Source organism: Schistocerca serialis, chromosome 4, assembly GCF_023864345.2.
Source record: "Schistocerca serialis cubense isolate TAMUIC-IGC-003099 chromosome 4, iqSchSeri2.2, whole genome shotgun sequence".
In the NCBI taxonomy this organism is placed as follows: Eukaryota; Metazoa; Arthropoda; class Insecta; order Orthoptera; family Acrididae; genus Schistocerca; species Schistocerca serialis.
The window spans coordinates 534,233,519-534,250,447 of NC_064641.1; the positions used below are offsets into that span (position 1 = coordinate 534,233,519).

Consider the following 16,929-nt stretch of genomic DNA (forward strand, 5'->3'; position numbering starts at 1 on the left):
AATGTTGTGAAGAAGGGAACGCAGAATGTATCGTTTTAGAGTCCCATAAGGAATTCCTACATTACGTTATGGCGTTTCTGGCAGCGGCCTGTTGACGTACGAATGTTTCCTCAATGTTTTGTGGTCGTCTGGTTTGATGCAGCTCTCCATGCTCCTTTATCCGGTGCAGGCCTCTTCATCTTCTTCTGAATCTACTCACTGTATTCATCTCTTGGTATCCCTCTACGATTTTTACCCCTCACACTTCCCTCCAATACCAAATTCGTGAGTGCTTGATGTCTCAGAATGTGTCCTATCAACCGATCCCTTCTTCTAATCAGGTAGTCCTTGCCTTGCTTTTGTTGATGTTTATCTTACATCCCCCTTTGAAGATACTGTCCGTTCCGTTTACCTGCCCTTCCAAGTCTCTTGCTGTCTCTAACAGAATAACAATGTTATCGACAAAAGTCAAAGCTTTTATTTCCTCTCCCTGAACTATAATTCCAACTCCAAATTTTACTTTCGTTTCCTTTACGTCTCGCTGCATGTACAGACTGAATAACATCGGGGGTAGGCTACAACATTGTCTCACTGCCTTCTCAACCGCTGCTGCCCTTTCATGCCCCTCGACTCTTATAACTGCCATCTACTTTCTGTACAAACTGTAAATAGCCTTTCGTTCCCTGTACGTTAACCCTGCTACCTCAGAATATCAAAGAGAGTATTCAAGTAAACATTTATTTGAGTCTACAAATGAAACAAACACATGTTTGCCTTTCTTTAAACCACTAAAGTAATTCGCAAGGTCAGTATCGCTTCATGTGTTCCTACCTTTCTCCGTAATCCAAACTGATGTTCCGCTAGGTCGGCTTCTACCAGGGTTTTTGATTTTCCTGTAAAGAATTCTTGTTAATATTTTGCATCCATGACTTATTAAACTAATGGTTCGATAACATTCACACCTGCCAGCAGCTACTTTCTTTGGAATTGCAATTATTATATTGTTCTTGAAGTTTGTGGCTATTCCGCTTGTCTCATATAGCTTCTACATCAGATAGAATAATTTTGTCATGGCTTGCTTTCCCAAGGCTAGAAGCAGTTTGGTATTCAGTTACCAGGGTGTTTAAAGCTTTTTGAATTAAATCAAATCGCATTTCAGTATTAAGTCAGAAAGAAGACAGCGTCAAACCACGTAAAGCACAGCAACCGTTTGCAACTGGCGACGTAGTACCTCCAGGAGCCTTCCAAAAAAAGGGCAACTTGAGATTTTTCCGAAATAAAGCGACGGGTTCTTTAGTCACACACTGAAGTACACCACAATGTTTGACAGTAAAGTACACCACAATGTCTGACAGTCAAGGAAAAAATTTTAAGGTTTAACACACAGTTTATATGGAAGGGCGTAGAACACAGTCTGAGACTGGAAACCAATGTTGGAGGAAATAAACCCTAGCCTATTGAAAACAATAATAGAGGAAAACAACTGAACGTCTACAAGGCTACTAAAGAAATATAGAAACCGGCTCCACGTTACAAGTACTCATAACACATTATAGTACACTACTGGCCACTAAAATTGCTACACCACGAACATGACGTGCTACAGACGCGAAATTTAACCTACAGGAAGAAGATGCTGTGATATGCAAATGATTAGCTTTTCAAAGCATTCACACAAGGTTGGCGCCGGTGGCGACACCTACAACGTGCTGACATGAGGAAAGTTTCCACCGATTTCTCATACACAAACAGCAGTTGACAGGCGTTGCCTGATGAAACGTTGTTGTGATGCTTCGTCCAAGGAGGAGAAATGCGTACCATCACGTTTCCGACTTTGATAAAGGTCGGATTGTAGCCTATCGTGATTGAGGTTTATCGTATCGCGACATTGCTACTCGCGTTGGTCGAGATCCAATGACTGTTAGCAGAATATGAAATCGGTGGGTTCAGGAGGCTAATACGGAACGCCGTGCTGGATTCGAACGGCCTCGTATCACAAGCAGTTGAGATGACAAGCATCTTATCCGCATGGCTGTAACGGATCGTGCAACCACGTCTCGATCCCTGAGTCAACAGATGGGGACGTTTGCAAGACAACAACCATCTGCACGAACAGTTCGACGACGTTTGCAGCAGCATGGACTATCAGCTGCATCACAGACAAGAGCGCCTGCGATGGTGTACTCAACGATGAACCTGGGTGCACGAATGGCAAAACGACATTTTTTCTGATCAATCCAGGTTCTGTTTACAGCATCATGATGGTTGCATCTGTGTTTGGCGACATCACAGTAAACGCACATTGGAAGCGTGTATTCATCATCGCCATACTGGCGTATCACCTGGCGTGATGGTATGGGATACCATTGGTTACACGTCTCGGTCTCCTCTTGTTCACATTGACGGCACTTTGAACAGTGGACGTTACATTTCAGATGTGTTACGACCCGTGGCTGTACCCTTCATTCTATCCCTGCGAAACCGTACATTTCAGCAGGATAATGCACGACGGCATGTTGCAGGTCCTATACGTACCCTTCTGGATACAGAAAGTGTTGGACTGCTGCCCTGGCTTGCACATTCTCCAGTCTTTCACCAACTGAAAACGTCTGGTCAATGGTGGTCGAGCAACTAGCCCGTCACAATACGCCAGTCACTACTCTTGAAGAACTGTGGTATCGTGTTGAAGCTCCATGGACAGCTGTACCTGTACACACCATCCAAGCTGTGTTTGACTCAATACCCAGGCGTATCAAGGCCGTTATTACGGCCAGAGGTGGTTGTTGTGGGTACTGATTTCTCAGGATCTGTGCATCCAAATTGCGTGAAAATGTAATCACATGTCATTTCTAGTATTATAAATATGTTTGATGAATACCCGTTTATCATCTGCATTTCTTCTTGGTGTAGCTAATTTAATGGCCAGTAGTGTATATGCAGAAACATATCTACTAAACTAGGCCGTTACAATCGAAATAGCTACATACATGCAACGGCGACTACCGTGAAGAACACGCCGAAGGTACTTAATATTCCCCTTAGTTTCGTCCTAATTCATTCACGTCTGGAGCACGGTGAAATTATCGCCGCTGAAGTTAAGCCATCTTACAGACTGCCATGTCCTCTGGTAATTATACCCTGCATAAACATCTTTTCTTTTCTTGTGGAGAAGTGTTCATTATATCTAATTTCTCATAATCTATGGAAAGAAACTGCGATACCTTTGATAACGTGATATACCTTCGGCGTGCATTGTTCAGTGGTTTGCTGTATGTGTGTGCTTACTGATACAGATATTTGGGTTGTAACGGATTAGTTTATTAAATACGTTTCTGCGTGTGTTGTACATACTCGTATATAGATGGGTAACAATAATGTGGTGAACTCGGGAGTTTTGGCAGGCCATACATTCACACGACAATCAGCGTATATGCAGTTGAATAATTTTCATCTATCATACCATCTACGACTACACTTTCATTCATTCAGGATATCAAACTGAGATGTGTAGTAGGGAGTATTTTGTGTACTGTTAGCACTTCTTTTCTCGACCATTTCCCAAGCGTGCGTGTGATTAGCGGCTTTTAATAAGAGTACATGTGAGCTCGAATAACTCTGATTTTTTCACCCAGTTCCTTTTCAGACATGTATAGGGGAGAAAGTAACGAATTGTTTAACTGTTCTTCGAACTTGGGCTCTGTAATTTGTAACAAGTGTTTCCCTGATTCACAGTGCCCCTTTTGCCTGGCGACTGAATGAACGTGAGACTGCACACGCTAATGTTTCCGATTATCCTCTATCCGCCTTATCAAACCTACTAGAAAAGGGTTTAACACTGCCGTCGGAAAGAATCGATCGAACAAAGTTTTACAGACGTTCCTCTTCGTAGATTAGTTATATGACCTTATATCATTCAGACGACTCTGTCATAGTACCGTCTTTAAATTTACCGTGCGTGATCGTCGATCTTGAAGTAAAATAATAAAGCAAATTAAAACCTGAATAACTTAATTACCGACCACTGATGATGCCCTACCACAATAAAGTGAAATGCGTCTGGTGAAAAAAAAAAAACATGATTTTTGTAGTTGCAACGACAAATGGAAAATACCTTCAAGAATTGTAAAGCAACTAGACATAATATGGCTACACAAATTCAGAAAATAAGAATGAACCTATCTGGCCACATATGCAGGAGAGAGTGTTTAACTGTAGAGGGTTAGGCTACCCAGGAACACACGACGTTTTCAGGTCGGTATTTCAGTACACTGACTAAATTAGAATCATGTTACGGAATATGCACTATAAGCTGTCATAAGCAGTTTCGAGCATTTTCTGCTGTTTTTATTGTTGTCAAACATGAGATTGTGTTTTGTGCAGCAATATAACTATTCCAAGTTCTAAATATTTACGTGCGTTATAATATATTAAGGCTGCTAGGAGGTTACTGTTAACTCTTCAGTTTGCGGTGAGTAAAATTCAGTACATTTCTAAAAACAGTTACATAACGTGCGGACATTTAGCCATACCTCATCGGTAGTGCGCTATCTTGTAAGCCTGAATGAAGAAAAGTTTACCATGAGAAACATGATACTCCCAAATGAACTGAGTTCCTGTAATTTTTTAAATGTCTTACCTTTCTTAAAACAGACAGTTTGTGTTAGTTGCCAATAGTTTCTATTACAAAATATTTTTAATTCTTAACTGGCTTCTGATAACACTTCTTCTTAATTAGATTTCGCTTACTGATTACTGTTGTGTAGTAGAGTGATAGTGTTCCAGATTTTCTCGATTACAACATTTTTAATCTTGAGTAGAATAGCAATTCCTTGGCACTTTACAATGTTGTGCACTGGAACCGTTTTTCTTATTTGGAAAAAAATTGCTTTACAGAGTAATTTTTGTAATTTCAAAAAAATTCTGCAGCACAGATAAAACTAATGCTGATAATTAAAAATGGAATAAGCAGGGAGACAAGTGCGATCCAAACCAACAGCTGTAGTCCAGACGTACGAACAGACAAGGTTTCCACGTCCTTAGTGTACAAGCTTAACTGAAGGTCATGCTCATTCGCATGATATCCGCTGTAGGCTGTCGGTCGTCCAAGGCGGCAACTCTTCTGATCACTGAACTCCTGAAGTTTCGAAATGTTAAACTCTTGAACTCTGCCTTGCTCGGCGTTTGAGCGGCTCTCCATACTGCGTTGTGGGATGTTTGCTTACAGACAGGGTGTGACTGTGTCGCTTTTTAATTCGAACTCGCAATCAGTCAGCGGTTGTTCAATGCGTATGACCTCGTAATGCACCGACGAAAGTGGCTCGCTTGGTACATCCTTACGTAATATTCGTAGCTAATATTCATACACAGATGATATTTTTCTCTTTCATGGCTATCTGTCATGTTTAGGTCATACAGATTAATAAATTAGATGTATGGGTGTAAAATGAAATTTTTTTTGTTATTTCCCTGTAGCGCTATCTGTCATGTTTAGGTCATACAGATTAATAAATTAGATGTATGGGTGTAAAATGGATTTTTTTTTTGTTATTTCCCTGTAGCTAACTGTTTGGTAAAAGAAAATAACAAACCGTTAGCCTTCTAAACATCAGCCTGTCTGCAAATATGAAGTATTCTTTCAAATGTCTACAAGTTGTGTGACTGTATGACGACATCAGAATGCTATTATAGAAACGAAATATGTCAGATCCATCAGTTCAGGAAATATACACGAATTTTACGTGACTCTTCTGCCTCAAATTCCTCCTCTCTTGAAAGCAGATTCGGTGCGCTCACGATAAAGGGGACAGAGCTACCCAAAATGCCATAAGCTATCTTACTTCTGGCGGTCTGTTTCACAGACAGAGCTTTCAGACAGGCTGTACAGGAATGGCATCTGCAATAATGGAAAGACATAAATTCGAGCGATATTGAGAGAATACCGTTTCAGTGGATTGTGGGAAAAAATGTCAGCGGAAGAAAAGGACGGAGTAATTTCCGTTGCAGTGGTGGTGGCGAGTTTTGCCTGACTTCGTGTCCAGTCTACTGAGAAATGAAACGAACTTCCGCGCTATTCCACGTCCGTCGGTCTGTATATCCCAGGCGCAGACGTGGCGACCGCGAAATGAAAGTCACTTCCGTTAAAAGGATTTCTGCTGTCGCCGCAAAGCATCGCACGAGCGCACAGAATGTTGTTTACCGCAAAAACGTGGCTTTGAGCTGAGTTCTTCATTCTTCTTATGACGACGTCGACTGTTGCTCCGCAGACGGCAGTTTCTAATGTAATTCAATAGCTATAACAATTATACTCCTATTCCAAACACGGTACTACAGGAAGATTTCCTAAAACAAATTCAAACTGTTCATAATACCTCTACAAAAGAGACAGAGGGGGAAGATAATGTTTTTGATATTGTCTGTTCACATTACATCTTTAGAATGGAAACTGTTTTTGGAAGTCAACAAAGTCATCAATAGCTATGCAGTTGCCTCAAGAAAGGTGTGTGCCACGTCCTACCAGATATTTTCATTGTTTTCACTGTCTGAAGTTTTTGAAGGAAAGAGGGAAGGTAAAGAAAGAGTGAGTAACGATATACAAGGTGATTGAGCTGCCCCTACCGCTGCCATTTTATGCAACCCACACTAAGACTGCATCAGCAACAATATCGAGACAGACGACAGCCACTTAATCGGCATAAGATCCTTCTCAGAGATTTGAGCGACTATTAGCAAACAGAACGAAACTGTCAAAAATATAAGTGGCGATTGAGCATAAACACCATGGTATTTTAAGGCCAAGATGCACCTTACTTCTGTCGTACTTATCGAAGCCTCTTCAATCTTTCTTTGTGTAACTGTCGGTGTAGGTTATCGACGTCTCTGTAAGTTTATTCCGTTTACAGAACTTCATCATTCGTAATTGGTTTAGAAATGTTGCCTTAAACAGTGTCTTCTACCATCGGAAATAACGAAGTTAACGGGAGAGCGAGTACACTACTGGCCACTAACATTGCTACACCAAGAAGAAATGCATATAATAAACGGGTATTCATTGGACAAATGTATTATACTAGAACTGACATGTGATTACATTTTCACGCATTTTGGGTGCATAGATCCTGAGAAATCAGTACCCACAACAACTACATCTAGCCGTAATAACGGCCTTGATACGCCTCGGCATTGAGTCAAACAGAGGTTGAATGGCGTGTACAGCTACAGCTGCCCATGCAGCTTCAACACGATACCACAGTTCATCAAGAGTAGTGACTGGCGTATTGTGACGAGTCAGTTGCTCGGTCACCATTGACCAGACTTTTCAATTGGTGAGATATCTGGAGAATGTGCTGGCCAGGGCAGCAGTCGAACATTTTCTGTATCCAGAAAGGCCCGTACAGGAGCTGCAACATGCCGCCGTCCATTATTCTGCTGAAATGTACAATTTCGCAAGGATCAAATGAAGGGTAGAGCCACGGGTCGTAACACATCTGAAATGTAACGTCCACTGTTCAAAATGCCGTCAATGCGAACAAGAAGTGACCGAGACGTGCAACCAATGGCAACCCATACCATCACGCTGGGTGATACGTCAGTACAGCGATGACGAATACACGCTTCCAATGTGCGTTCACCGCGATGTCGCCAAACACGGATGCGACCATCATGATGCTGCATACAGAACCGGGATTCATCCGAAAAAATGTCGTTTTGCCATTCGTGCACCCGGGTTCGTCGTTGGGTACACCATCGCAGGCGCTCCTGTCTGTGATGCAGCGTGAAGGGTAACCGCAGCCATGGTCTCCGAGTTGATAGTCGATGCTGCAGCAAACGTCGTCGAACTGTTCGTGCAGATTCTTGTTGTCTTGCAAACGTCCTCATCTGCTGACTCAGGGATCGAGACGTGACTGCACGATCCGTTACAGCCAAGCAGATAAGACCTGTCATCTCGACTGCTGGTGATACGAGGCCGTTGGGATCCAGCACGGCGTTCCGTAATACCCGCCTGACCGCACCGATTCCATATTCTGCTAACAGTCATTGGATCTCGACCAACGTGAGCAGCAATTTCGCGATACCATAAACGGCAATCACGATAGGCTACAATCCGACGTTTATTAAAGTCGGAAACATGATGGTACGCATTTCTCCTCCTTTCACGAGGCATGAGAACAACGTTTCACCAGGTAACGCCTGTCCGCTCCGGTAGCTGAGTGGTCAGCGTGACAGACTGTCAATCCTAAGGGCCCGGATTCGATTCCCGGCTGGGTCGGAGATTTTCTCCGGTCAGGGATTGGGTGTTGTGTTGTCCTAATCATCATCATTTCATCCCCATCGACGCGCAGGTCGCCGAAGTGGCGTCAAATCGAAATACCTGCACCAGGCGAACGGTCTACCCGACGGGAGGCCCTATCCACATGATATTTCCATTTACCAGGTAACGCCGGTCAACTGATGTTTGTTTATGAGAAATCGGTTGGAAACTTTCTTCATGTCAGCAGGTTGTAGGTGTCGCAACCGGTGCCAACCTTGTGTGAATGCTCTGAAAAGCTAATCATTTGCATATTACAGCATTTTCTTCCTGTCGGTTAAATTTCATGTCTGTACCACGTCATCTTCGTGGTGTAGCAATTTTAACTTAACTGCGTATCGCTGAGTTGTCATGTAGATGTAGGAAAATTTATAAGACGTAACACATATCGACATGTTAACTTGAGGTTGATTTTCTCTTGTTTTTAGAAGAGAACGACGTGCCAGGAGTGAATGACATTGTGACTAAGACACAGATAAAATGAATTTGGATCATCTGCATTGATATTCAGCCATGTAACTGGTCCTTTTTTACAAAGTTTTGAAGCTCCTCTTCTCTTTCTTTCGTGTTTGCGATTTAAAAACTAGTTATTTTCTAATTTGGGTGTCACTTCGGAATTCGATCTAGAACACTGACCGCAACAAATCCACTGTTGCTGCCTTCGTTAATAATGAAAGACATACTTAACCAAGCTTCAGATAATACGTATCTCCATTCGAATAACCATGACATTGTGATGTGAAAAACTCTAATCTGTATACGACTAATTAATATTGTGGCGAACGGCATATACTCACTTCGTGAATCGGACGTTCCGCGCTACGCAACGCATCTCTGTGTAATACCGAATCAAAGATTTTGTTTTATAGATACTTTGTGAAGAAAATGGAGCGATCGGACATGTGACAGGAGGAGAGAAATTGTATTGTTGTAAGACGCCGTTACCGTATATGGTAAATGATCCAATAGTTTTTGCATAAAAATAAAATCCAATTAACGAAAATCAAGTACTCAAGGTCTGTATATCGCCATACCGAAATTAGTTAATTATTACGATACAGATATTACGAGACGTAGATTGCTCGCAGGTGAAGTTCGGAACGACAGTGCGAACCTGCATTTTCCACGTTCATAATTCGCTGAGAAATTATCTACCAATTAATAAATTTTAACTTGCTAAATTGTTGGACATATCATCCAGACTTACCAATCAACATACAGTACTGGCCATTAAAATTGCTACACCACGAAGATGAAGTGCTACAGATGCGAAATTTAACCGACGGGAAGAAGATGCTGTGATATGCAAATGATTAGCTTTTCAGAGAATTCCCACAAGGTTCGCGCCGGTGGCGACACCTACAACGTGCTGACGTGAAGAACGTTTCCAACTGATTTCTCATAATCGAACATCAGTTGACCGGCGTTACCTGGTGAAACGTTGTTGTGATGTCTTGTGTAAGGTGCAAAAATCCGTACCATCACGTTTCCGACTTTAATAAAGGTCGGATTGTAGCCTATCGTGATTGCGGTTTATCATATCGCGACATTGCTGCTAGCGCTGGTCGAGATCCAATGACTGTTAGCAGAATATGGAATCGGTGGGTTCAGAAGGGTAATACGGAACGCCGTGCTGGATCCCAACGGCCTCGTATCACTAGCAGTCAAGATGACAGGCATCTTATCCGCATGGCTGTAACGGATCGTGCAGCCACGTCTCGATCCCTGACTCAACGGATGGGGACGATGACGATAGTGGCTATCCTTGAAAGCTCGAGATTTTATCCTGCGGCAAGAAAACCGAGAAAGTTTTACATAACAGTGCTGCCACGAAAGATTTCGTTCTCACCCTTGTGTTGTTGTTTAACTGGATACGTACTGTATCTGACGAGGACCACTTGAATTCCAAAATTAACCATCTCAAATACGTGTTCCGAAAGAATGGTTATGATGCACGCAGTATAGAGACAGCGTTCTCCAAGAAAAGGAAACGTGAAAATGCTGCACATTCACAGGATGAACCACCGATTGTGGTTCTTCCTTTTTGCGACGCTATATCCAGTAAAATAGGAACAGTCCTCGGTAGACGGGGTATAAGACCGATTATTTGTCCTCCTAAGAAAATTAAGGAGAGATGAGCCCCGTTAAGGACAGTCTCGGCCTCAGGCTTTCTGGAATTTGTAATAACCCCTGTGAATGTGGAAACAGTAATATAGGTCAGACCATTCATACCATTTCCAGCAGCTATGCAGAGCACCAACAGCATTTTAAAAATAGAGGACTAGAGAAATCGGCAATAGCGGAGCACAACCTCACTAACAAACATAAAATACTATTTGATGAAAAAAATATTTTGTCACACGCCTCCACATATCAAGATTCTGTTATTAAGGAGGGTGTTGAAATAAGAATAAGCGAGAAGAACTTCAACTGTGATGGTTGGTTGGTTTGTGGGGGTTGAAGGGACCAGACTACAAAGCCCATCGGTTCCTTCAATCGTGTTAGCAGATATTATCTGAGCGGATCATGGGAAAGAGCACTTCATGCAGGGAAGCAGCAAAGACATTCCTTGCAGTGTTTACATTCCCACGGAAGTGGTGGCGCCACCAGCGCAGACATTGACATCGTCTGCGACAGTAGTATGTCATCACCGGCCAATCACAAACCGACCAGTCACAAGCCATCCATGGGCTGTATAAGGCCACCACAGCAGCAGTGAAGACCCGCCTCCCCTCCCTCCAAATTCTATAACTCCCTCCCTATCCTCGAGCACCATACACTCAGCCTCGCCTTCCATATACACCTCCCGTCCCCCATGCGCATCCTCTACGACCTGATTCCTTTCCCCCATCTGCTCCTATTCCTTGAACAATTCCGCGTACTGTGCACCTCTCACTCCCTTGATCCCCCTCATCCCCAGGTTGCTCCTCTCGACCCCCACCCTCTGCCTCGCTTTTACTGTTGTGTCTCCCCCTACCCTCCATCTCTACACCCTTCATCTACTTTCCCGGACTCCTTCTTCTCCCCCCCCCCCTTCCATCATGTTTTTTCTCTGCCTCCCCTCTTTCTGCCTCCCTTCTCACCCCCAAGTCATTTTGCGTTTCCTTCCTCTGTCTTTCCCCATTCCTTCTCGCGCCTGCCTGCTCCACCTTTTCTGAGTCCTCTCGCTCCGTCGTCCCTCCCCCCTTCTCCCCTCTCCCCATTCCCTTTTTCCCCCCTCATCTGTCCAGCCCGCTCCCCTCCCTCACACCTGCCCTTCCCCATGGTGTGTTGTGCCGACTTATTAGTGCAGTGTTTCCAGTGATTGTTAACTGTTGTGCATCTTTTCCGAAGTGCTGCGAACGGACATCTTAATGTCGCTGGGTGTGATTTTTGTATTTTTTGCGAACAGAAACCAGACTGTCGCCGTGGTTTTTTTTTAATTGATTGTCTACTATTACCCCTGTCTGCTTCCTGTGTATTTTATTATCATTGCCAACTATTTGTTTTAACTTTCAACAATTTTCCGCCGTTTTACAATTTACGTCACCGTTTTATCGCCTGCTTTTATTGTTTCTTATCTTCTTATGTGTTAAAAATTCTGTAGGCTGAAGAGCAGCGTACTAAGCTGCTGCCAGTCCAACCCCTTCAGGGGGAATCGTAATCCAATAAAGGAAAAAAAAGCAATGAAGACAGTCAGTTGCTCCTGATGATGATGATGGAGGCTAGAGTCTTTCAGCCCGACATTTTATCCCGAATTGACGCTGCAAAAAATAACGATTTCTTTCACATAACAACGGAAGTGTTGAATAGTGCAGATTGAGACTAAATTCAACAGAAGCCCTGGGTGCGATAACAATGGAAGTATACTCTGTTTTCCCCACGTTTGAGTAGCTCCAGCGTCGTAATCGCTTTTAGCGTCATTGTTTCCTGGACGTTTATAATAACTTTCGTGTTAGAAATGTTCTTAGCGTCGATGCTGATGTGATCAAAATGGCTTGAATACAATTACGTCAGTTTCATTTCTGTTTTATGGGGACAAAATTGAGCGACCGAGCAAAGAAGATTATGCGCCTTGCTCATGATGGGCAAGAAAAATGAAGTACTAATACGGGCCAGGAGCATAGAGAAACAGCCATCAATCCCACACCGCGAAATAACAAAAAAAAAAAAAAAAAAAAAAAAAAAAAAAAAAAAACCAACTGAGCAAGGTGGAGCCAGAGGCATCACAATCAAAACATAAGTTCAGCGCGATACAAATGACGGAAACCACAGATTTGTATGTGGCTGAAAGGGCAAGTGCGACAAAATCAGTTTCTAAAAGTGTGCCAGTAACATCTATTTTACAGAGCAGCAGTCCAGATTTGTCTTATGAATCAAGTGAGAATTATCAACCCTCAACCAGTGATGAATCGTCAAATCTAAGACAAATATCACTAACCCATAATGAAAAATCTCCCATTAAAAAACCTAAAAAAAAGAATGCCGAATGTTAGTGACTGGAGCAAAGTAAAAACTAAATCGTTGAGAAAGAGTGGAAAATTTTATGTATCAAAAAAAAGGGAAAAATTGTTAGTGCTCACTAAATGGGTGCTACGTTTACAAAAAAACTATCAGAACACTACAGATGAAAGCTGTTCACCAATTACTGGGTTCAAAAAATGGTTCAAATGGCTCTGAGGACTATGGGACTTAACATCTGTGGTCATCAGTCCCCTAGAACTTAGAACTACTTAAATCTAACTAACCTAAGGACATCACACACATCCATGTCCGAGGCAGGATTCGAACCTGCGACCGTAGCGGCCGCGCGGTTCCAGACTGTAGCACCTAGAACCGCTCGTCCACTCCGGCCGGCGATTACTGGGCACTGGGGTTGTTACAAAGACGACAAGATTTTTTGATTTCATGTACTGAAACGCTCGTTCTGAAATGACGTAGCCTTACTGCCTGAGAACCTAAAAAGCCGAATAGCGGTTTCTGCTTGATGAAGGATGAGCATAGATTCATGTACACAAAACGTTTCTGATAAACACTTTGGGAATAACCGAGAGGCCAATCCGTAGCGTTATCGAAGCGAAATGACTAGGACTGGGATGTCACCCGCGGACAAAAGGGGCAAAATGGAAAACATCCAGAGACCTTGGAGTCAGTTAGGAATCATGTAAACTCAGTTCGCCTTACTGATAATCAGTATGTAAGGAGTGACACAACAAGAGGAATTCATCGACGGCGGCTGAACCATTGCAGAAACACAAACAAATCAGTCTTGAGAGTGATCTTCCGCTAGCTTGCCAGCTGCGAATTTACAAGCCCATGAGCGTTTATTCAAGACCGAATTTAATATCGGAAATTTTGTGCCAATGAAGGGTAAGTGCGAGAAATGTGAATCTTACAAAAACGATTCAGATGAATAGAAAGAAAATGTAGAAAGTGCTTTTCAAGAACATCACGAAGAGAAAGAATTCAGTCGCGTAGATAAAAACTAGGAAAAGCAGTTAGCTCAAAACAAGGAGATACAACTAGCGGTTTGTGATTCACAAGCAGTCTTACCAGTTCCAACGGGAAAAATATCTGCCTGTCTCTACAAGTCGAGGCCAACTGTTACAATTTCGTGGTAACTGTCCATATATCCAATTTTCCAAAATCTGTTATTACTCTTGAAGTCTGTTTTACTTATTTTTGTTTATTGCGTGTTACTAGGTTTGGAAACTACAGAGGTATCTGCTATTTCTGGCATGAGCGAATTAGGAATAGAGACGTGGTAGAAATAATAACTTGTCTTATACAATGAGGAGTTATCTAAGAACCTTCCTGGAACGAATGCCCTATTTTACAACGACAGCTGTGGAGGATGGCAGAAGAACAAGGAAGCACCAGAAGTTCAGATTGCGATTCGCAGAAATCGTGTAACAAAATGGTTCTGTTGCAAAAACCCCATTGATTAAAACTTTTATTTTCAGTTACAGATATGTAATTGCAGTGTACTTATACCCGTTACAACGGCTGGATAGTCGGTCCACTACGCACAAGTGTCTGATTCGTGGTCACACGCAGAACGGTGGAGACGTAGTTCAGATAGCATCGCTGAGAGATCAGTTGAGAGTGATAGGAAGAAATGTCCAGTTTACGAACCCGATCAATATTTATCAGTCATCCGAAATGCAAAAGAGAAGGGATATCGTCTACATCTTAGAGACATGTGTTTTGAAGATCTCAAGGACTTTAAATCTTTCCATGATGAGATGGCTCTCTATATGGCCAAGGACGTTGACGGGAATGTCTTCAAACTGTCTGAACTTAAATAATTTCGATGTGGAAAGGGAAGTCACGTGTTTCAGTATAAGAATAGCCACAGATAGTCTGAGTGGAGGCAAGTTCAGTTTAAATGTAGAGAGAGAAAATATCGGTGAAAGCAATTTGGATTTAAAACCTGCTTATGCTACGAAAATAACTCTCGCAAAGAACGATATGGAGATCTAAATAAATTGGTTAACCGCAACATCATACCTAAATATCATAAGGGTTTCTACGATGCTCTTTCCACAAAATGTAATTTATTGCCTTTTGTGTCATTTGTTTCGTAGTTCTTCCCATCATTGTTTATTATTTTATTTCATTTATAGGACGCAAAATGTTAGTAGAACAACGAAACTCCGTAAGTATGACCAAACAAAATAAAAAGATAAATAAGGATTTAGAGATACATTTAAAATTTAAGTTTTTCCTTAACACCTTTCTTGGCCGTATTTGTCATTTTGGTTTTAATAATGTCAGAAGAACAACGACATATTTGTCGAATGTGTTGAAAGGCGGTGTATGGGGTGCAGTTTAGCAGAAATAATTTGAGCAGTTTCTCCTTTGTCTTCCTCTGTTGTTCCAATTCACCTATATGGCCATAAACTTCGCGTCCATATTTATGACGTATGCACGCAGGTCCCACGTCCAACATGAATGGAACATGTTCACGACATCACGCGCGTATGGATACAACACCAGATGCATAAAACGAGCTGTGAAGTACGGCGAAGACAGTAGAGACAAAGGTACAGAGAAAACTCTTTCTGTTCCTCGCTTACCTTATGTGAGAGGTGTCAGTGACGACATAAACAAGGTTCTGCATTGCGGAGGAAAGAAACCCATATTCCAGAGAGGTCGCAAGATGCAAGATCCGTGAGGGCCACCAGGAATCACTCGGATGCCCTCCACACTGCAGGCGTCTACGAACTTTGGTGTGAATGTGGCGAAGCCTATGTTGGTGAAACCGGGAAACCCATTAGCACTCGCTTGTCGGAACGTGAGCGCTACGTACGACTAGTACAGAACAAGTCAGATGTAGCTGAACACCTCCAGGATTGTCACAGTTCTCCTTTTCAAGAACTTCGCGTGCTCTCTCCGCAGCAGAAAGTAAGAGTGGCTATTGAAATAATCAGGCGCCCTAACAGCCCGAACAGGGAGGAGGCTACAAGTCACCTACGGCCTGGCTGTCAGAGGTTTCAGCCCGGTTGTGTCCATCAGCCGCCAGCGGCCTTACCGCAGTGGTAATGTCGGTTCCCGTCAGCTCACCGAAGTCAAGCACTGTCGGGCTAGGCTATTACTTGAATGGGTCACCGTCCGGATCTACCGAGTGCTGTTGGCCAGCGGGGTGCACTCACACTTTGTGAGGCCAATTGAGAAGCTAATTGACTGATAAGTATCGCCAGTAGTCACGAAAACTGACAACGGCTGGGAGTGGAGTGAGCTGACAGCACGCACCTCCATACCCGCACGCAGCGACGCCTAAGGGCTGTGGATGACACGGCGGCCGATCGGCACCGTTGGACCCTTAAGGCCTGTTCGGACGCTGTTTTTTTTCTTTCTGTCTTCGTCAGCCAGCAGTAGCACATGACCCGGGTTCAACTAAGAAAGGAGTTCACATCCGCCTACCACGGCGTTCAGACGTACGCGCTAGTGCGCTCCAAGTGGCCGTAACTTGTTTGCGTTTCGCGAACGAGCGTAGTGCTTAATACTCTTAGCGTTCGTACTAGTAGTTCACTACTCATACAGTCGTTTTTCGAGGAGAATCGTTTACCTACTTTTTAGCATACGCAGTATTATGTATTTTTTCTTTGCCACACGTTCGCGGTGATAGTGCTGTATAGTTCACCATAAAATGGCCGATCTCCCTGATACCGCTCACGTCATTTAATAGGCACTAGACATATGTCATCTGCACACACCGACAGATGTGTGTTTCCCACAGATGTCAGTCAATCATGATGAGATCTAGCAGGGTGAATTACCTCTCCCGGATACACAGCATCTGAGCAGCAGCAGCTGCACCACTACTACCACCACCACCACCACCACCGCCACCACCACCAACAACAACAACAGTAATTACAACATCATCAGGACAGCAGCTTTCGCACCACCCTCATCAACAACTGCAGTTTCAGTAGCAACAACTGGCTCAACAGCAGCAGTTTCAAGTACTGCGGCTTCAACAACAGCTACTCCAGCAATATCACCATCCGCCCCGGTAGCTGAGTGTTAGCGTGACGGATTGCCGTCTTAAGGGCCCTGGTTCGATTCCCGGCTGGGTTGGAGATTTTCTCCGTTCAGGGATTGGGTGTCGTCTTCATCATCATTTCATCCCCAAACGGCGTGCAGGTTGCTCAATGTGG

General features: G+C 43.2%; 1 protein-coding gene and 1 pseudogene across 1 annotated transcript in view; both read left to right on the forward strand.

Annotated features, from left to right (window-relative positions):
- Positions 1 to 16,642, forward strand: part of LOC126474592 (uncharacterized) — a 69,349-nt gene extending 52,707 nt beyond the window's left edge. The window contains exon 3 of the mRNA XM_050102067.1: positions 16,563 to 16,642. Within this exon, the coding sequence (XP_049958024.1) occupies positions 16,563 to 16,642 (80 nt within the window). The remainder of the gene's footprint in view (positions 1 to 16,562) is intronic.
- LOC126475703 (5S ribosomal RNA) lies at positions 15,784 to 15,902 on the forward strand (annotated as a pseudogene).
- Positions 16,643 to 16,929: the final 287 nt, after the last annotated feature.